The sequence below is a fragment of the Crotalus tigris genome, unplaced genomic scaffold (genome assembly GCF_016545835.1).
Source record: "Crotalus tigris isolate CLP2741 ecotype Arizona unplaced genomic scaffold, ASM1654583v1 scf7180000020990.9691751010:1144802, whole genome shotgun sequence".
NCBI lineage: Eukaryota > Metazoa > Chordata > Lepidosauria > Squamata > Viperidae > Crotalus > Crotalus tigris.
In genome coordinates, this window is record NW_024098300.1 from 132708 (window position 1) to 155117 (window position 22410).

The following is a 22410-nucleotide window of genomic DNA, read 5'->3' on the forward strand; positions in this document are numbered from 1 at the left end:
CCCCAGAACTGCAGAATTTTTAAAAGAGCTGGATCTTTGGATAGTACGCTCAAAATAAGGAGCCGTAAAGAGCTTCAATTACTCTGAAAAAAGTTTAGCCTGTAGAGGACAAAAAAATCAGATTGGAAATATCTCATTGCTGGTCTGGCTGTTACAATGCTACCCTCTGGCGGTTACATCTCTGCACTGTGTAGAAATGCTTAATTTCAATGTTTCTCAACCTTGAGCAATTTTAAGAAGTATGGACTTCAACTCCCAGAATTCCCCAGCCAGATAGCCTGGGAGTTGACGTCCATAGCTATTAAGGCTGAGATTTGTTGTTAATTGCGAAGTTGTGTCCGACCCATCGTGACCCCATGGACAACGTTCCTCCAGGCTTTCCTGTCCTCTACCATCTTCTGGAGTCCATTGAAGCTCACGCCTCCTGCTTCAGTGACTCCATCCAGCCACCTCATTCTCTGTCATCCCCTTCTTCTATTGCCTAAATTTCTATTGCTCTAAAATTCACCGTCTTCCTAAATGTACACCTCTAATGTGTTGAGACCACAGTTCCCAGAATTCCCAGCCAGCATGGTCCTGGTTCTTAAAGTGATGTATCAACTAGCATCATCCTCACCACATCTTTTGCTAAGCACGTCAACTAGCAAGCTGTGGTTTATTGATAAAACATGGTTTACTTCAATGCCTAAATCTGAACCCAGACTAGCCAAAGTGACTCTATGTTTAAAATCCATGTTATTCAGTAGGTAAAATAAGCTCTACAAGGTATTTAATTTTGACTAGCTTATGCTCAATTTGGAGGCAATATTGCTTTTACAGTTGCTTAATTAAAGAGAAATGCAGGTTATATATGATATAAAACATTAATATAAGTTTGTGTAGTATATATTTTAATATATAACATTTAAATGTTATATAACCTTATAGAGCTATAAACCTAAAGAGGTATTTGGGGGGGGGAACCTTTCGTTTTGGCTTTGAGTCAAATTTTCCTAATTTGTTTTTCTCCAGATGTGTTGGACTTCAACTCCCATCATCCCCAGGGAGGGAGGAGACCAAATTAGGGGAGTTTACGCAAGGCTCAGCCAATAAAAAAGAAGGAGGGATCCCTCCACATAACAGTCCAAACAAGCCCGCATTTCAGCCAATGAGAAGTGAGGAAGGGAGAGGCCTCGGGATTCGCCTTCAGCAACTTAAGTCCAGCCCCCTCCTTCGTCAGTCAGTTGTTTTTCCCCTCTCCTTTCCCTGACCAGTTTCAGAGAAAGTGAAGGCGGGGAGGAAACGAGCCCTTCTCAGCCAATGAGAATGCTCCTTATAGATTGACCTTTATTTTTGTCCAACGCGCGAGCTCCTTTTACAGGCAGGGAATGAGCGGGAGACGGAGGGAGCGAGAGGAGGGGGGCGAAGGCAGGGGAGGCTTTGTCCAATCGGAGAGCGCCTCTTATTCCTCGCCCGCCGGCTCGGCCAACCGGAGGGCCCGTTGCATGGCGGGGCTTCTGCGAGGGCGGCCATTTTGAGTCGAGCCCGGAACGGCGCCCCGATGGCCGGGCAACCGCGATCCTGCGGCCGGGACTGAGCGCGCCATGGATGTGCGGAGACTGCGCGTCAGCGAGCTGAAGGAGGAGCTCGGCCGCCGCGGCCTCGACACCCGCGGGCTCAAGGCCGAGCTGGCCGGGCGGCTGCACGCGGCGCTAGACGCCGAGCAGGCCCGCGGGGAGCCCGGACTGGACTCGGGCGGAGAGTCGCTCTCGGACGGACACTGTAAGCGGGCCGGGCGGGGGAAGGAGGCGGCGGCCGCGGCGGCCCTCGCTGGGGAGCATGGGTCTCAAGGCCGGGGAGCATGGGCCCCGCCTTGCCGGGGAGCGCGGACCTGTGAGGAGACACCGCGGGCCGGGGAGGATGGGTCTCCGGGGCGGAGGTTGGGGTGGCCGGGGAACATGGTCTGTGGAGAGGATGGGTCTCCAGGGCGGAGGTTGGGGTGGCCGGGGAACATGGTCTGTGGGGAGGATGGGTCTCCGGGGCGGAGGTTAGGGTGGCCGGGGAACATGGTCTGTGGGAAGGCGCGCTCCCTGGCTGGGGAGGATGGGTGGCCGGGGAGCCTGAGCCATACGAGGCAGAGGGTCACTGGGGAGGATGGGCCCGGGAGGAGGCATCTCTGGCTGGGGAGGATGGGTCTCCACGGGGGACGTTAAGGCGCGGGGAGATGGGTTCTCGGTCGTTGGGGAGGATGGGTCTGTGCAGGAGCCTCTGGCCGGGGAGCATGGGCCGTGCGCGGGAACCGCTCGCTGGGGAACATGAGGTTGTGAGGAGACGGGGCGGGGGAGGGAATAGGATGGCCGGGGAGTATGGTCAGTGAGGACCCCCCCACGCTGTGCAGGATGGGCCTCCGGGGAGCATGGGCCGTACGACGCAGGCTCTCGCTGGGGAACATGGGTGGGTGATGAGTGGAGGGGGTGGAGGGCTCCCCCTCGCTGGGCAGGATGGGTCTCGGGGAGCGTAAGGCTGGGGAGGATGGGCCCCACGGTAGGCAGGCAGCCCCTCGCTGATCTGTGAGAAGACGCCCCCTCGTTGCGGAGCATGGGCTCCTATGGCGGCGGCTCTGAAGTGGCCCCAGCCGGCCGGCCGGCCGCGGAGGAGGCGCCCGGGATCCTCCGGCCCGCCCGACGAGGGTCGGGCGCCGCTTCCTCCAACGCGCCGACCGGCCTTCCTGGAGCCCCAAAGGGAACTTCCCCCCCCCCTCCAAAAAAAGGCTGCTGGACTTGAGTTTTTCCCCATCCAAGAAGCTTCCTCGGTTGAACTGAAAAAACGAGGAAGCGGAAACATCTTCAAGGAAAAACAAGAAAGTCCAGTTGTGTGTGTGTCTGTGTGTTTGTTTATTTATTTATTTATTTGGAACATTTATGCTGCTGCCTACTCGCATGCAGCGACTCAAGGCGGCTTGCACAGATATAAAAACACCCTATTAAAAAAAAATAGCAAGGAGAAAAATAATGATCACCCACCCACCCATTCAAACTAGCCATTTGATGGGCTCCATCCCGCTCTGGGTTCCCTAAGACCGCTGGCAGACCCAGGTCTTCAGCGCCTTCCGGAAGAGTGTCAGAGAGGGAGGGGGCGGTTTAATCTCGGGGGGGGGGAGGATGTTCCAGGGAGAGGGAGCCACCATGGAGAAGGCCCTTCTTCTGGGTCCCGCCAGACTTATCTCCTTAAGGAATGGGGCCGCAATATTCCTTGCCTTTTGGGGGGAGGGGGGAAGCACCTTTGGAACAACTGTGACCTGGACAGCTGAGAATCTCCATAGACCAGAGGTCCCCAACCTTTTGGGCACCAGGGACCGGTTCCATGGAGAGAGGTTTTTCTACGGACCGGAGGGCGGGTGGTTTTGTGTGCTAACTACATCCCACGGATGGGGCTTTGCTTGTTTGTGCAGTCCAGTTGCCGGCATGCTGTGGCCTGGTACTGGTCCACGGACTGGGGGTTGGGGACCCTTGCTATAGACCTTCCACTTTGGGGGCTTCTCAGCCCGGAGGCCTGTGGGCGATCCACGCTGCCCCTTGGGAAAAGACCCAGGCTTTTCTGACTTCCCAAAGTGCAAGGTGTTGTTTTTATGGCATCTGGGCATTTGTTTTCCCTGATGCTGCCCTTTGTTGCCAAGTGACTCCTGTCTTGAGTGCCTGTGATCCTTAAGGGAAGCTTCAGCACAGCTGCTTCTTGGAGGGCCAGAGAAGGGACCCACCAGATCTCCAAATAGCACCTAGCATGCCCTGAACAGTGGGTATAAAGAAAGCGCAGTTGATAACCACCTAGAATTCCAGCCATTTTAGCAATCTTGGATCCACTTATTCTTATTCTGTTCCTTCTGTTTATTCTTAATTGCTCTCTGAATCTCTTGGACCTTACAAAATCGACCACAGATTTCCATCTTAGGTGTATCATATTGTCAGGCACTTTTTTCCATATATCTTTACCGCAGTTGGGTTTGTCTAGTCTAGTCTGCCTAGTCGTCTGAAAAGAAGGACTAGGGGGGGTGACATGATAGCAGTGTTCCGATATTTGAGGGGCTGCCCCAAAGAAGAGGGGGTCAACCTAATGTCCAAAGCCCCTGAAGGCAAAACAAGAAGCAATGGATGGAAACTAATCAAGGAGAGCCCCAACCTAGAACTAAGGAGAAATTTCCTGATAGTGAGAACAATGAACCAGTGGAACAACCTGCCTCCAGAAGTTGTAAGTGCTCCATTACTGGAGGCTCTTAAGAAGAGATTGGACAGCCATTTGTCTGGAGTGACATAGGGTCTCCTGCAGGGAATTGGACTAGAAGACCTCCAAAGTCCCTTCCAATTCCTGTTATTTCTTTGGTTAACATATAGATATCACAACAAGATATAATATTACTCCAGCTGAGGTCAAACAAAATGGATAACTGTACCAAATCTAAGAGGGGAGCTTTCTACCTGTGATTTGCTTTGGGCTCAAAATACAGGGCTTTTTTTTCTACATGTTTTGTGCTATGCGGAGGACATGCTGCACCCTCTGGCTTCCTGTGTTGTTTAGCCTTGGCATTCAGCCTTGCCGTAATCAGGCAGCGAACCCTCTCCTTAGCAGCACTATTTTGATCCTCCCCTGGGGTGGGAGTCGTATTCAGAGAAAAACAGCACAGAATAACCTCCTCTATGGCATTTCAGTTTGCTTCACGATAACAAGTGGCTTTTCAGGATGGGGCATTATTCTCACACAACACCCTGCCATTTCTCTTCCCCCTCTGCATCTTGAATGGTGGGTACTCCAGAAAAAAGATTCAGCCTCTTAATGGCGCTGAGGGTATAACTGATCTGCAGCCATCCAGGTAAGGGTGGGCTGGCTGGCTGGGGTGGCCACAGCCTCCATGTAGCCCAACCGCTTTCTGACGGTGCAAGGAAAACCAAGGTATTTGGTTCTCCCCCCCCCCAAAAAAAAGTAGCATGAACAGTGACGCTGATCTGCCTTCTTTTGATTCCTGTTTTCAAGATGGCATCCGTGACAACACTCGCCAAGACAACCGGCAAGGATATCAGTCTTTCGAGCATTTCAATGTTAAACAGGAGAACGAATTGGGTTACGAGCGGGGAGCTGTAAGCCAAGATCGATCAGGTAAAAAACGAGTGTCGGAAAAAGAGCCTTTGTTGTTTTGTTGAGCGGAGAGCATTCCCAAAGTTTGGGGAGGCAGTTTTTGAATAGCCCCGCTGAGGCGCCTCAGTTATTTTTTGCATTAAAAAACTTTGGAGGTAGGGTATGTGGAGGGATGATTTTTTTACTGGATAAACCAGGGGTAGGCAACGTTGGCTCTTTTATGACTGGTGGACTTCAACTCCCAGAATTCCTGAGCCAGCATGGGGGAACTATGGCCCCCTCATGACTCGTGGACTTCAACTCCCAGAATTCCTGAGCCAGCATGGCTCACCATGGAAACCTCTCCCTTTCCCCTCAGCATGGCTGGCTCAGGAATTCTGGGAGTTGAAGTCCACCAGTCATAAAAGAGCCAAGGTTGCCTACCCCTGGGATAAATGTTCCAAAATGTAATACAGGCCGTCCTCGATTTACAGCAGTTCATTTAGTGACTGTTCGAAGTTAACGGCGCTGAAAAAAATGACTGTCCGTTTTTCACACTTAACAACCATTACAACCTCCTGTGATCCAACTGATAACTGACTCATTTATGAAGGTTGTAAGTCAAGGACTAGCTATGTGTAAAAGATTTGCATATCGTTGAATGATAAGAGTTCTTGTTTTTTCCACGAAGGGAATCTGTTAATTCATTTTATTATTTTTTATTTTATTATTATTATTTATTTTCGCTTTGTTCTATATACATAAAGGAAAATGTCAAGTGGATTTTTCTTCTGTTTGTTGTGGATTTGTAGCTTCTCCCTTTTTAAAAAAGCACAAGTAAGGTGAAGAACACACCTTGTTTTCTTTCGGCTCCACTTGGGATCACTGCCCTAATTGATTATTACATTGTTCCCCTTAGAATTCTCCGCCTGAATATCCCTCTCCTTGTTATCTTAATCATATCTCTGTGTTATTCTAATAGAATCCGCACATCGTAAGAGCAGGAGCAAGAAAATTGTGGGGAATTAAAATAGGTACTTCAGTGGTTTTGGTTCTGGCACATAAATCCGGTCGATAATGAGAACATTTCCTTGCAAGTTTTATTGCTGATGGTCTCTGCTCTGATTCTTAACTGTTGCCTGGCTCAAAGCCAAGTCATTTGGTAGTAAAATTGAAAGAGTTTTTCTCTTGTAGTTAGGGCGATTTTTGCTGGCTTTTTCAGCGTAAATAGTAGCCGTTGTTTCTTTTTCATGTGGATTGCTTAGCCCAGTTAAACATGCCTATTGTGTTTAAATGCAGAAATGAAGACAGAAATAAAACAGGAGGAGTCAGCTCCCAGCCACAGCATATCAGCCTCTGGTTACAACGCGCCCTCCTCCATTTCTGGCTACAATGCCTCGTCTTCCTCTTACAATGAGCCCCCCTCTGCTTATAACACCTCAGACTCATATCAGCCGTGGCAGCAGCAGCAGCCACCCCCGCAGCAAGGTCATAAGAGGACATTTGATGAGTCCAGAGGGCGTGGATATTACGAATATCGCGAGAATAAAAGGTACGTTCAGACAAAGATTCGGTATGTTTTTTATCTTTCCAAAACACCCTGGAGAGGAACGGAGCCCAGCGACGTCACTGAATGCAGAATTTGTTTTAAGAAGCATCTGGGATTTGGTCAAAGGCATTCTCTTCATATATTCCACAAACCTGGCAGTGCACTTGATTTTACTAAGTTGTAAAGATTGCAAGTGTTATTGGATGAAAAATGGGGCATTAAGGGTTGGCTATTTCTTAACCAATATTTAGTTTTAAACTTTAAAGTAAAATATATATTTGGCTGAAATGAACGGCTGTTTTATAACATCTTTGTAAATGCAGATTCTCATCTGATAAACTTTTTTGTTAAGGCATACATACTACTGTGTATATGTGTGTGTGTGTGTGTGTGTGTGTGTGTGTGTATATATATATATATATAGTGTGTGTGTGTGTGTGTGTGTGTGTGTGTGTGTGTGTGAAGGAGCTGTGGTGGCGCAGTGGTTAGAATGCACTGTTGCAGGCTGACTCACTGCCCACTGCCAGGAGTTTGATCCTGATGGGTTCCAGGTTGACTCGGGCTTCCATCCTTCCGAGGTTGGTAAAATGAGGACCCAGATTGTTGGGTCTGTAAACCATTTAGAGAGGGCTGTAAAGCACTGTGAAGCGATATATAAGTCTAAGTCTGCCATGTATGTATGTATGTATGTATGTATTAATAAGAATAGTGAAAATAAAAATGTGATTCCTGGGTGAATCCATAGTCAATTACCAATAAAACGTGAACACCAGTAATATAATAAACTATAAAAGTTTAATACCATCACCGATCACCAAGCTTTCGTCAGATACTTCTGACATCATCAGGGTTAATGCTGGTCTGTGGGAGAGTGCCTCCCACAGACCAGCATTAACCCTGATGATGTCAGAAGTATCTGACGAAAGCTTGGTGATCGGTGATGGTATTAAACTTTTATATTCCTGGTGTTCACGTTTTATTGGTATGTACGTATGTATATGTTTCTGTCTCTCTATCCTGCCCACCTACCTACCATAGGCATCCCCATCTCACCAAAAGAAATCTTCATGGTGTACCTGAACTACAACACCCTGCATCCCTCCCTCCCTTTTGGCCATCTTTTCTAGGGATGCTAGGAATTGTAGTCCAGACACTTAATGGAAAACTGAAGATTTCCTGTCTCTAAATCCAGGGCTGCAGTACTGGGGAAGCCGTTTTTTGACTTGGCTAGGAGCTTCCAAAGTGTTCCCAGTTGAATCAACATGGTAACAGGGGTGGGACTAGTTTCCCGGAATCGGGCACGGTGTTCCCTTTCTCAGCCTGCCTTGCAGGCCACCTCTCAGTTTGCCTAAGATGGGTTGGTGGAAGCTCCATTTCCTGCTGCGTCTCTTCCAGGGGTCGATCTCCTCAGCCACCCGCAGAAGAAGACGAGGACGATTTTGACGACTCCCTGGTGGCCATCGATACATGTGAGTTACAGAGATTGCGGTGTTGTTTTTAACTTCGCTCTAGATCAGTGATGGCGAACCTTTTAGAGACCGAGTGCCCCAAAACCGCCCCCCCCCGTCCCTGCTCCACCCTGCCCGCTGGACCACCCACCATCTCCACGGCCCATCACAGATCACCCAGGCAGCCCAGCAGCACTATGGTGGCCACGCCCTCCCCCCTGCCCCATAGCATCATCTGCGTGCAATGGGGTGTAAGGGCAGAGTCTTGTCCCCACTGCCTGGCTACCAAGTCCTTGGTTGCGCTGCTTCATATGGGCTGCGCCTGGGGGCAACTCTCCTCCAGGGGGGCTGCTGGTGAGGAGGGGGCTGTGGGAGGAGGTGGGGCTGGAACAACGGTGTGTGTGCCCACAGAGAGGGCTCCAAGTGCCGCCTCTGGCACCCGGGCCATAGTTTTGCCACCACTGTTGTAAGGCATTGATTTCTTCCCTAAAAACTACGAGGCCCCTAAGTGGGTCATTTAATAGTCGTGAGTCTATGAGAAATCTTAGCCTCACACTAAGCCATTCTATTTTGGCAAGAAAATTATTGAATAGAGGCCTGTTGTTGTTGTTTTAAGCTTGCAAAGCAGAAGTGATTTTTTTTTTCCCAGTAAGAGTTCTCCATTCCTATTCCATTTTCAGTTCTGCCTTTTTTAAATACAGCCATTGACATGCAGCTGTTTTGATACCAGAAATGAGGAGTTAGCAAATTCTTCTTGCCTATTATCCTAGCTCAGGGCTAGGCAACCGTGTCTCTTTTATGACTGGTGGACTTCAACTCCCAGAATTCCTGAGCCAGCCATGCTGAGGTTTCCAAGCTGAGCCATGCTGGCTCAGGAATTCTGGGAGTTGAAGTCCACAAGTCATAAAAGAGCCATGGTTGCCTATCCCTGGTCTAGGTTTGTGCTAACCACACAGCCCAGCTCCCTCTAGGACAGGGCTAGGCAACCTTGGCTCTTTGATGACTCGTGGACTTCAACTCCCAGAATTCCTGAGCCAGCCGCACTGAGGGGAAAGGGAGAGGTTTCCAAGCTGATCCATACTGGCTCAGGAATTCTGGGAGTTGATGTCCACCAGTCATAAAAGAGCCCAGGTTGCCCACCCCTGCCCTAGGCCTAGGCCACTTTATGACTGATGAACTTCAACTCCCAGAATTCCTGAGTCAGCCATGCTGAGGGGAAAGTGAGAGGTTTCCAAGCTGAGCCATGCTGGCTCAGGAATTCTGGGAGTTGAAGTCCACGAGTCACAAAAGAGCCAAGGTTGCCTACCCCTGGCCTAGCTTAACATCATCAGGAGAGTCATTTTCCATCACGGAAAACCTCACCGTCACACGTTGCTATGATCCGTACTGGGTGTTAGCCCACAGTTGCCTCTACGATTAAATCTCCTTTGGTTTTCATTGACAACATTTGTTTTGCTCTTCAGATAATTGTGATCTCCATTTCAAAGTTGCCCGTGATCGATACAGTGGGTACCCTCTGACCATCGAAGGATTTGCTTTTCTCTGGTCAGGCGCACGAGCGACGTACGGCGTGCGACGTGGGAGGGTGTGCTATGAGATGAAGGTGAGGGAACGTGCGTCCTCACGAGGGAGGTGCTGAGGAGATTATAGGAAGAAGAGTATCGCTAACCACCAGGGGCTTTCTTTTTGTCTTCAGATCAACGAAGAGATCTCTGTCAAACACCTTCCTCCCACCGAACCGGATCCTCACGTCGTGCGGATTGGCTGGTCACTGGATTCATGTAGCACTCAGTTAGGTGAGTAGTTTTTAATTGCTGGATCTAGGGAAGCCTCGGGGTGTGTTTTATTTATTTATTTTACATTCCACCTTTATTGTTTTTATAAACAAGTCAAGTTGGTGAACATAACTAGAACTAAGAAATTTTCTGACAATTAGAACAATTAATCACTGGAACAACCTGCCTCCAGAAGCTGTGAGTGCTCCAACATTGGAAGTTTTTAAGAAGAGACTGGACAGCCATTTGCCCGAAATGGGATAGGGCAGTGATGGCGAACCTTTTAGAGACCGAGTGCCCAAACTGCAACCCCAAACCCACTTATGTATCATTGGGTGCCGGGTGGGCATGGCCCATTGGGTGGGTGTGGCCCATTGGGTGGGTGTGGCCCATTGGCTGGGCGTGGCTTCGGTGATAATGGCAGACTGGGTGGGACTACAAAGTTCAATCAATCAATTCCAACTTTGCGAGATCTTTTTTTTTTCCTGCGAGAAGTTGAAATTGATTGATTGAATTTTTTTTTTGCACACAGCGGCGGAGGCCTAAAGCGAAAAGGTTTTATAAAACCCAGCTGAAGGCCTAGGACTGGGGCGACGGCACGCATGCCCACAGAGAGGGCTCTGCGTGCCATAGGTTCGCCGCCACGGGTATAGGGTTTCCTGCCTGAGCAGGGGGTTGGACTAGATGACCTCCAAGGTCCCTTTCTTCATCTTTGTTGCTGCTGCTATTATTATTATTATTATTATTATTATTATTATTATTATTATTATTATTATTATTTGCTTTCCCCCCTCTATTTGCTGCACAGCAACAGCCTGTTGAGATCAGTTGGGTTGAGAAAGAGTGACTGGTTCATGGTCTCCCAGCCAGCTTTCATACTATGCTGGGCTGTCTTTGCTTTTTGAGTATCTTTAGTTTAAACCGGAGCATTTGAATTAGGCAATTTCCCCGCTTAAGTGAAACCACACTGGGGATACGAAGAGTTCTCTGCCCCACGAATGCCACCTGGTCCCCCATGGCACGGCTGCTCAGGTCTCTGTTCAATTATCGTTCTTGTTAGGGGAAGAGCCTTTCTCCTATGGCTACGGAGGCACTGCAAAGAAATCCACTAATTGCAAGTTCGAAAATTACGGGGAAACCTTTACTGAGAATGACGTCATCACTTGTCTTGTGGTGAGTACGGCCTGTGGAGTTTCAGAAGCTACACCTCTAGGGTGCCGCAATGGCTCAGGGGTTAAGATGCTGGGTGTCAGCGCTGCTGACATTGGATGCTCTTGCTTTGACAACAGATGGAGATGCAGCCTTTTTCTTTCTTATACTTTACTCTTAGAATGAGACAATATTGGGGGAGGGGAAGGGATGTGATGGGAGTTAGTTAGACATACAAAAGTGTAACAAGAGCTGATAAGGAATGGTGGGAGAAAAAAACTGGGCGGAAAGCCAGCATTTCAAACTAATTGGAGAATGTGATTTATGACTGTTAGTTGTAGGAGGGAATTGTGCTTTGATACTATGTGCTGAAGGGAGGGGAAGTCAGATCTTGGCCCCAGTAAAGATTCTTTAAGGTAAACAATGCCTCAAAATTCTTTGAAGAGTTTCATCTTTCGGAACCATGACACTGGGCTTGTCAGCTGGAAAGCCAGATTTGAGACCCGAGTGCTGCTGTGCGTGATGGGTTGAACTCCGTCACTTGCCCTAGCTCACCTAGCGGTTCAAAATCATGCAAATGCGAGTAGATAAATAGGTACCATTCCGATGGGAAGGTAACAGCGCTGCATGTTTCACTGCATGCCTAGAGGAGTTGAGCAATGCCTCCTAAAGTTGGCTGTGACTCGTGGAGTAAAATTCTCGGGGTCCCCTTTACTTTCTCCTAGCACAGTGGTTCTCAACCTGTGGGTCGGGACCCCATTTGGGGTCGAACGACCATTTCACGGGGGTCGCCAAACAACGCAGTCCGCCATTTTTTCCCCCCTTTTCCTTAGCTGTGCTCCTCCCTTTTATTCTATTGGCTTTGGAAAGCCAATAGAATAGACTTTCTTGAATAGAGTCTAATTCTATTGGCTTTCCAAAGCCAATAGGAATTGTCCAGGCCGTCTCTGCCCTGCTGAGCCCGCCCAAAGTCCCATTCTGCAAACGGTGCTGCACCAGTTGAGTAGTCCTCGACTTACGACCGGTTGAGTAGTCCTCGACTTACGACCGGTTGTGGGTCGCGGCATTAAAAAGGTTGAGAACCACTGTCCTAGCAGGAAAAAGGGAGGAGTTGAAGCTTCCACCGGCCTCAAATTCCCTGCTCTAGATTGATTGGCGATTCCTTCCCTCTTCTCCTCAGGACTTTGAGTGTGGCGACAACGTGGAAATGTCCTTCATGAAGAATGGGAAATGGCTCGGGGTGGCCTATCAGCTACGGAAGGAGAATTTGGGGGGCCAGGCCCTGTTCCCTCATGTCCTGGCGAAGAACTGCGCCATCGAATTCAACTTTGGCCAAAGGGAAGACACTTTCTTTCCGATCCCTCCGGGATTCACCTTCATACAGCACCTCCCCCTGTCCGAGCGAGTTCGGGGCACCATTGGACCAAAGAACAAAAGGGATTGTGAAGTAGGTGCCCCAAAGGAGAAGCCAGCAATGGCAGGTTCTTGAGTTCAGTGGCCAGGTCCTTCTTCGCAGGTGGGGGTTGAGTGGACCAGGACTCGGACAAGAGCAGTTTTTTCCCCTCTGAAATAGTATTGCATCAACTGAGTTGAAGACTAGGCCTTAACTGCTTATAAAAAAATTCAGAGGTTAACGCCCAGATTTTCAAATTCCCAGCAGTAAAAAGGGCCAGTCAGAGACTCACAGATTCAAACACAATGACTAAGATGGTTATCGCTGACTGGATGTTAGACTGATAAAAGCTATATTATTATTATTATTATTATTATTATTATTATTATTATTATTATTATTGACAAATTCGCTATTAGTCAATTGCAAAAGGCGGCCTTACTAGGAACTGCTTCCATCCTGCGACGAGATCTGTAATACCATCAAACATCCACATCTGCCTATCCCAGGTCCTGGGTAAGGACTCGATAGGTAGACAAAATGCCAAATCCAGTCTGAACATCTGGCTGCCTGTCCGATGATCCATAATAATAATAGTAATAGTAATAATAATAATAATAATATAAAGTTGGAAGGGACCTTGGAGGTCATCTAGTCCAACCCCTTGCTCAGGCAGGAAACCCTATACCATTTTGGACAAATGGCTGTCCAGTCTCTTAAAAACTTCCAGCGTCCTCAACTTACAACCACAATTGAGCAAATTTTTTTCGTTGCTCAACAGTGGCTAAGTGAATTTTGCCCCACATTACGGCCTTTCTCGCCACAGTTAATCGTTTGCTCGTCAGAAAGTCACAAGAGGGGATCGCATGATCCTGGGACACTGGGATGAGTCCGTTGCCAAGTATCTGAGTTTTGAACATGTGACGGGGAATACTGCAACAGCCGTGTGAAAAACAATCCTAACTCACTTTTCAGTGCCGTTGTAACTTTGAACAGTCACTAAACAAACTGTTGTAAGTCGAGGACTACCTGTATATTTCAAAACAAAATATAAGGGTTAAAAATGTTGGTTTTTCTGTGCCTCTGAGGCTAGGAGATACCTGTAATCTCCTATTTCTGTGTCTGGAATGGATAGTCCCTTAGAACAGGGGTAGGCAACCTGGGCTCTTTTATGACTGGTGGACTTCAACTCCCAGAATTCCTGAGCCAGCAGGCTCACCATGGAAACCTCCCTTTCCCCTCAGCACGGCCGGCTCAGGAATTCTGGGAGTTGGAGTCCACGAGTCACAAAAGAGCCAAGGTTGCCTATCCCTAATCTAGGTCTGTCTGTCTGTCTATCATCTAGGTCAGGGATAGGCAACCTTGGCTCTTTTATGACTGGTGGACTTCAACTCCCAGAATTCCTGAGCCAGCATGGCTCAGCTTGGAAACCTCTCCCTTTCCCCTCAGCATGGCTGGCTCAGGAATTCTGGGAGTTGGAGTCCACCAGTCATAAAAGAGCCCAGGTGGCCTACCCCTGCCTTAGAAGGATGCGGTCCAGCAGAGCTGTCATTTTTCTCACTCAATTTGTGAAGGAGAGATTTGCTTTGGAAAACTGGTTGGCATTGCGTTATTGGCTTGCAGCAGCTGTTCCAACCACACCCTGTGTTTCAGATCTTGATGATGGTGGGGTTGCCTGCCGCCGGGAAGACGACGTGGGCCATTAAGCATGCCGCAGCCAATCCAGGCACGAAGTATAATATTTTGGGAACAAACGCCATTATGGACAAAATGAGGGTAAGCTTTGGAGGCAGAGAACGCCGGCTTCTCCCGTCTGCTTCCTCATTTGTGGTGGGCCCCTCTAGCTTCCTGGTGTGTCGAAACCTGAGATCAGCTCACTGTCTTTTGAAAATGACTTTTTCTGGCCAGACTTTTGCGGGACAGGCTTTCTTTTTGTAAGCGGGGCTTTTTCTATCAAAGTAAAGGAGTCCCTGTGGATTTTACTGTGGGTTTTTTACGAAGTGAAAATCAGTCCCTGCGGATTTCTACTAAGTGGAAATAGATTCACTGCAAAAAAAATGTTGAAAAATCAGGTCTGGGGTGCCCTGATGCCTCGAACCTATGACCACAATGACTTACAACTGTAATTCTAGGCTCAGTTAGAGTCGTAAGCTGAGGACTACCTGTATATGATTCTAAGAGTCTCCTGTCCTGACTCCTGTGTGAATCGCCCTGGGACCCCCAATGCCAGGAGCAAGGCCTATTTCCGGCCAGCTACTCCAGGGGGCGCTCCTGTTATGCCACCCCCACCCCCAGCTGCCCTCACCATCCTGCCTTTTCTCAGGTCATGGGACTCCGACGGCAGCGCAATTACGCCGGCCGCTGGGACGTTCTCATCCAGCAAGCGACACAGTGCCTGAACCGTCTAATCCAGATTGCAGCGCGGAAGAAGCGGAATTACATTCTGGATCAGGTATGGGGGCCCTCCTTTTTCTTCCTGGGGACAGCTGGGAGGGGGTCTGGGGCCAGATGTGTAGCAAGCTGTGCCAGCCTAGGGTAGGTGGACGTGTGCTCTGCCCCCCCTATTTTATTTATTTATTTGATAGAGATAGATAGCTAGGTAGATGATAGATAGATAGATGGATAGATGGATAAGATAGCTAGATAATGATAGATACATAGATACATAGATACATAGATACATAGCTAATGATAAGTAGATGATAGATACCTAGATAATGATAGATAGATAATGATAGATAGAAAGATAGATAGCTAATGATAAGTAGATGATAGATACCTAGATAATGATAGCTAGATAATGATAGATAAATAGATAGATAGATGATAGATACCTAGATAGATAAGATAGCTAGATAATGATAGATAGATAGATTAACTAATCAATATAGCCACTCAACCCACACATGGGTGACTGCCGTTGTGCAACTTTTATTCCAGAATCAAACCAAACCAGCAATCCTTGCTTCAAATTATACAGTAAATAAGGCATAACTGAACCAGCTTTTTTGGCTTCTTGCATCTAATAAATCTTTCTGAAGCTTAATGCCTTTCAAACATAATCCATTCAGATCAGGGTTGTCTAACCTTGACAACTTTAAGACCTGTGGACGCATGCTGCCTGGGGAATTCTGGAATTGAAGTCTACAAGTTGTCAAATTTGGACAGACACACACACACACACATATCCCCCCCCCCAATTCAGATTGTTGCAGTCAGCCTGCCTCTTTCCATTAACTCAAAGAAAAAAAAAAGCCTAGAGATGGTCTTTTAAGACAACGACATCTTTTTAAACCCCCTGCTAGTTAACTCCACTGCTTGGATGGCTCTAATATAGTGGTTCTCAACCTGTGGGTCGGGACCCCATTTGGGGTCGAACGACCATTTCACAGGGGTCACCACACAACGCAGTCCGCCATTTTTTTCCCCCTTTTCCTTAGCTGTGCTCCTCCCTTTTATTCTATTGGCTTTTGAAAGCCAGTAGAATAGACTCTCTTAAATAGAGTCTAATTCTATTGGCTTTCAAAAGCCAATAGGAATTGTCCAGGCTGTCTCTGCCCTGCTGAGCCCACCTAAAGTCCCATTCTGCAAATGGTGCTGCACCAGTGGAGTAGTCCTCGACTTACGACCGGTTGAGTAGTCCCCAACTTACGACCGGTTGGGGGTCGCGGCATTAAAAAGGTTGAGAACCACTGCTCTAATACGTAAACGGTGCACTTAAATGAATGGACTGCCGGATGTCCTGTTGCTTCTTTTGCACTTTTTCTGAGCAAAGCCACCGCTGCCCTATCAGCCTAGCCTTCTAGGGGAGGTTTCATTTGAATTGCAAAAAAGGTGCACATTACCTTCGCCTCTGGCTGTTTTTATCTTTTTAAAAATGAGAGGTTCTCTTCAAGGTTGCTTTGTTATCAGGGATGATTCTTCTTCTTCTTCTCTATCCAGAAAGGGTAGAAGAGGGAGGGAGGAATGGGGGGGGGGGCAAGGAAGCCAGAGTTTCTGTCTTTGAAATCCTTGTTCCATTGTGGGGCATCGGGTGGGGGGGGAACCTTAAATTGCTAAATAACAACCAGGTCTTCTTTTTTTAAAAAAAACCACTCTCTTCTTTATTATCGTTGCTAGACAAATGTTTATGGATCTGCTCAGAGGCGAAAAATGCGTCCTTTTGAAGGTTTCCAACGCAAAGCCATCGTCATTTGTCCCACGGACGAGGATTTAAACGACCGGACAATAAAACGCACGGACGAGGAAGGGAAGGATGTGCCTGATCACGCAGTATTAGAAATGAAAGGTAGGATGCTGGGAATAGGAAAACCAAACGTTGCATTCACGGCACGCCTGAGAAGGAGACAAGCGATCCTGACTGTGTGTGTGGGGGGGTGTAGTTCAAGGACTTTAAAAGGGATCCTTTAGGTGCTTCTAATTCCTTCTTTGTTTTCCTCCACTTCTCTCTGGGATATTTTAAGGACCCACCCACTCCCATACCTACGATGCTTTAAGTCTGCAGCTGTCTTGGTTTATTTTTATTTTATTTATTTATTTATTTGAATCCCGCCTCTGTTGTTTTTATAAATAAGTCAAGGAACATATCCAACACAGCTTCCTCCTATTTTCCCCATAACAATCCTGTGAGATGAGATGTGCTGAGAGAGCGTGACTGGCCCAATGCCACCCAGCCGGCTTTCATGCCTAAGGCAGGACTAGAACTCGCCGTCTCCTGGTGATTGGCCCAAAGGCACCCAGCCGGCTTTCATGCCCAAGGCGGGACTAGAACTCACCGTCTCTTGGTGATTGGCCCAAAGCTGGCTGAAGAATTCTGGGAGTTGAAGTCTGAAAGTTGCCAAGGTTGAGGACCCCTACCTTAAGGTGTGTTTATTTATTTATTTATTTTATTTATTAAAATTTATAAACCGCCCCACTGCCGCAGGACTCCGGGCGGCTAACAATAAAAACACAATATAACTTAACAAGACAAACAATACAGTAACATTCATCCAGGGGTCAGGTTTTATAAACCCCAGGCCTGCCGGAAAAGCCAGGTCTTCAGCAGCTTGCGGAAAACCAACAGGGTGGGAGCGGTCCTAATCTCCGGGGGGGGGGAGCTGGTTCCAAGACGTGGGCGCCATTACAGAGAAAGCCCTCCCCCGTGGCCCCGCCAAATGGCACTGCTGTTCCTCTGTTCTCTCCCCACTTGTTTTTTTTTTTTCTCCTTCCATTCTCTTTCTGCTCTTCCTGAATCCCCCGAACTCCTCCCAGGCGGTCCCGTCCCCTGTGACTCGGGTGTGTCCCCATTCCACCCCTCTTAGCGGTGACTGACCGGCATCTCGGTTTCTTTCTCGGCAGCCAACTTTTCCCTGCCGGAAGCCGGCGATTTCCTTGACGCGGTGGTTTACATCGAGATGCAGCGGGAGGAGGCAGAGAAGCTGGTGAGGCAGTACAACGACGAGGGCAAGAAAGCAGGCCCGCCCCCAGAAAAACGGTTCGACAGCTGGGGGGGCAGCGGAGGTGGCATTGGTTTCCGTGGCCGAGGTGGCGGCAGCGGAGGAGGATTTCAGCGCTTTGACAATCGAGGCCCGCCAATGGGCAGCCGGGGCGGCTTCCAGAATCGTGGCGGTGGTGGAGGAGGAGGCGGTGGAGGAGGAGGAGGAGGCTATAGAGGCAGCGGTGGAGGAGGAGGTGGCGGTGGCGGAATCGGGGTTGGTGGCAGCAGCGGAAGTGGAGGTAAGACTGGACTAATGGCCTCAGTGAGGTGAGAAAGTTGGTTGATTTAATTATACGTCCTTGACTTATGACTGGTCGCTTAGCAACTGTTGGACATTGGGATAAACCTAGCTGGGAGTCCCTTAGGTGGTGTTTCAAAGTTCAAAGTCTCCCCATGAATGGAATGCTTCCAGTATGGTTTGACTAGAACTCAGCGTCTGCTGGTGATTGGCCCAAAGTCACCCAGTGGCTTTCATGGCAAAGGCGGGACTACAACTCACCGTCTCCTGATGATTGGCCCAAAGTCACCCAGTGGCTTTCGTCCCAAAGGCAGGATTAGAACCCACCGTCTCCTGGTGATTGGCCCAAAGTCACCCAGTAGCTTTCATGGCAAAAGCAGGACTAGAACTCACCATCTTCTGGTGATTGGCCCAAAGTCAGCCAGCCAGCTTTCATGGCAAAGGCAGGACTAGAACTCACCGTGTCCTGCTTTCTAGCCCGGCGCCTTAACCACTAGACCAGACTGTCTTCTTTAGTGGAAGCTCATAACTCTGGCTTTCCCATTCAGGCTTCAACCGAGGCGGCTACAACCAAAACCGCTGGGGGAGCGGAAACCGAGACAACAACAACAACAACACCCGAGGCAGCTACAATCAGAACAACCAACAGCAGAGCAGCTACAGCCCGGCACGTGACCAGAACCCTTACAAGAGCAGTAGCTTGGCTCCTGCTGCTCCAGCCCTGAGCCCGGCCACCAACCCCCCTGCGGGGTCGTACAATCAAGGACCACAGGTAGGCTGCACCCAGGGTTCCACTCGAGATTCCGTTGGCAGAAATGCCAAAGCCCCCTTCAAGAGGGGGATAATTGAGGGATGAATCTGGGAAGGATCAGGGCAGCTGAGAAAGCACCCCAGTAGGTGGGTAAAAGGAAAGAGGAGGAATAGCCGGTTATATGTGGGCATCATGTTTGACATGTTATTGTTGTTAATTGCGAAGTCGTGTCCGACCCATTGCAGCCCCATGGACAACGTTCCTCCAGGTCTTCCTGTCCTCTACCATCTTCTGGAGTCCGTTTAAGTTCACACCTACTGCTTCAGTGACTCCATCCAGCCATCTCATTCTCTGTCGTCCCCTTCTTCTCTTGCCCTCCATCTTTCCCAGCATTAGGCCCTTCTCCAGGGAGTCCTTCCTTCTCATTAGGTGGCCAAAGTAGTTGAGTTTCCGCTTCAGGATCTGGCCTTCTAAAAAGCAGTCGGGGTTGATCTCTTCTAGGACTGACCGGTTTGAACGCCTTGCAATCCAAGGGACTCGCAGGAGTCTTCTCCAGCACCATAGTTCAAAGGCCTCAATTCTTTGACGCTCAGCGGTCCAACTTTCACAGCCATACATTGCAACTGGGAAAACCATGGCCTGGACTATACGCACTTTTGTTGGCAGGGTGATGTCTCTGCTTTTTAGTATGCTGTCTAGATTTACCATAGCTTTCCTCCCCAGGAAAGCTATCACGTTTGACATACGTGATGCCTATCAGTAGGACATCTTTCTGGTGCTCCATTCGCCTTTGGCATGACAATATGTTGCAGATTTATTTATCTATTTATCAGTACCCCACCTTTATTATTTTTACAAACTCCTCAGGGCGGTGAAGTTATCCCAACAGCTCCTCCTCCTATTTTCCCCAGTGCATCTCCTGCGAGGTGGATTGGGCCAGTCACCCAGCCGGCTTTACATACCTAAGGCGGGAGTAGAACTCACCGTCTCCTGGGGATTGGCCCAAAGCCACCCAGCCGGCTTTCATTCTTAACGCAGGATCAGAACTCACAGCCTCTCATTTTCTAGCCTGCTGTCTTAACCACTAGACCAAAACGCGGCTTTTTAAAATATTCCTTTGGGGTAAAAAAAAAAAGGGGTGTCAGTGAGGTTCAGCTTGCGGCCTCTAAATGGGATTTAGAGTGTCTGCATCTGCACACTTCAGCTTAAAGAACCAACTGTGACTTTGTCACCCACAGCAAAGTTACAACCAGCCCTACAGCCCCCCTTCCAGCTACAGCCAGGGGGGCTACAGCGCTCCCAGCTACAACTATGGAACGTACGGCAGTTACAGCCAAAGTTACACCCAGCCTCCGCCGCCTCCACCAGCGCCTACCCCGCCAGCCTACAATCAGCCCAACTACAATCAGTACCAACAAGTAAGTGTGGGAAAGCAAGACTCTCATTGTGCATTAAGTTCATGGTTTGGGACCACCCACGTATTTACGACGGTTACAGAGCCCTGGGGTCACGTGATCGCCATTTGCAGCCTTCCCATACTGGCTTCCGACAAGCGGTGTCAGTGTGGGGAAGCCGGCTTCACACCACAATCGTGTGGTTCCATTAACAACTGCAGTGATTTGCTTGGTAGCCATGCCCCCCCCCCCAAAAAAAAGTCGTGAAATCGACTATGGTTCATTTAACAACTGCCTTGCTTAGCCACAGAAATTCTCGTCCCAATTGTGGCCTACTTTAAAATCAAGGACTACTTGTAGTGTGTTATAAAAACGGAGCGGTGGTTCCATCCTCCTCCTCCTCCAGATTGATAGTTTAATGCAGGGAATATCCAACTTTGGCAACTTTTTAAAAAAAAGACTGGTGGACTTCAATTCTCAGAATTGCCCCCAGCCAGCCAGCCATGGGAATTCTGGGAGTTGAAGTCCCAGGAGTCTTTTTTCAAAAGTTGCCAGTGTTGGATATTCCCTGCATTAAACTATCAATAAATAAATCCGTTGCCCAGGTTGGGCACTTCTGGTTTAATATGTTGCACCACAAGGCAGCTGTTGAGTCTCTTGTTGGCCTTTAGCAAAGAAGGTTTTTTGTGGAGAGGAGGGACCTTAGAGGAGAGGAAACAAAACCTCAGCATCGTCTCAGATGAGTCAGCAGATGGAAATGAAGTTATTTTGGGGAGGGGGGGAGGAAATATTAGCTGTCCACTGATCTGTTTTTTCCTTCCTCCACAGTACACCCAGCAATGGAATCAGTACTATCAGAACCAGAGTCAGTGGCCCCCGTACTACGGCAACTACGACTACGGGAGCTACACGGGCACCTCGCAGGGAGGCTCAAGCACACAGTGATAGCTGGGGGGGGGTGTTGTTCTCCCTCCCCCCCCCCCCGGGAAAGGGAACAGCACGTTCTTAACAATGGCGGGCATTTCTGAATCTTCACAGATCCAGAAGAAGGAAGCTGGGTGTCTCTGCCCAGCTTCCCTCTCTAGAGTTTCTTGAGGATGGTTGCGTTTTTACTTGTACAGCTAGGCATGTATTCTCCTTTCTACCATCCCTCATGAGGACGTTACATGGTTCCTCGTCTCTCCTTGTTGAAGACCATTTTAGCTCCCCCACCCCCCATTTTCTTTTAAGATTTCTTTGATTCCGAAAGAAGCTAAAGTCTTCAACGTCGTATCATTGTATTTTTGTTTTTGTTTTTTTTTTAGGCCAGGACCCATCCAGGTATCTAAATTTCCTGCAGTAGTTGGAGGCAGCACTGGAAGGGGCCTCTTTAGGGTTTACCGCCATTCTCTCCAGGGGTGTCCAGGGGGTGGTCCGCTAAGAGAAGAGGGTGGTCAAAATGCACATAAAAAAACCAAGTTGGGTCATAACTGTGGCCACCCCATTTGTTCGCCACATCCTGCAGACCCATCCCCTCCGCCCCTCCAATTGTCTCATTTCCACCCCGCCTCACCCAATCTGCTAGTGACCATAAATTTTACACCTTTTGGAAACTTCTTGCAGTTTGGTGTCACCTGTCTTTGAGGTGTTTTTAATCTGTCTTTTTTTTTTTGGAAAGAACCATTAAAACCGGAGGGAAGAGTAATGGCTATCTTACATTTAATTATGATTGGGTTGTTTTTTTTTTTAAGAAATATTTTTTTCTGTAACTTTTTACCGTGGGTCAGTAGCTGTTAATATTTTCATCAAGATAACAATTTCTGTTTGTTTCAGTACAGGAGAGGATTAAAAAAAAGGGGGGGGGGAGAAAAATCATCTTAAATGTGTAACTTTTTATACAATGTTTCAGTTTCTGTAACTCTGAACATGCTTTGTGTTGAGTTGAATTGTAACAGCTTTTTGTATTTGAAGAAAAAAGAATGAATATTGAACTTTAAACTGCCTGTGGGTTTCTATCTCTACCTGTGCACGTAGCATGTAAAAATTGTCGTTGCTGTTCTTCAGTCGCTAAGTTGTGTCTGACTATTTGCAACCCCGTGGACCATAACACACCAGGCCCAGCTGTCTTCCAGAGCTCGCCCAAATTCATGTTCATTGTGTCAGTGACACT

The 22410-nt window shown here is 48.4% G+C and overlaps 1 protein-coding gene across 1 annotated transcript; it reads left to right on the plus strand.

Annotated features, from left to right (window-relative positions):
• The first annotated feature begins 1453 nt into the window (after nucleotides 1–1453).
• On the plus strand, nucleotides 1454–22238 carry HNRNPUL1 (heterogeneous nuclear ribonucleoprotein U like 1). The gene is made up of 15 exons (XM_039369142.1): nucleotides 1454–1761; nucleotides 5005–5127; nucleotides 6385–6637; nucleotides 8030–8103; nucleotides 9546–9685; nucleotides 9779–9878; nucleotides 10918–11030; nucleotides 12187–12453; nucleotides 14053–14175; nucleotides 14723–14851; nucleotides 16519–16687; nucleotides 17740–18117; nucleotides 18665–18888; nucleotides 20106–20285; nucleotides 21090–22238. Exons 1-15 carry the CDS (start codon nucleotides 1584–1586, stop codon nucleotides 21204–21206), a joined length of 2568 nt encoding a protein of 855 aa, XP_039225076.1. The 5' UTR covers nucleotides 1454–1583; the 3' UTR covers nucleotides 21207–22238.
• The last annotated feature ends 172 nt before the right edge of the window (nucleotides 22239–22410 follow it).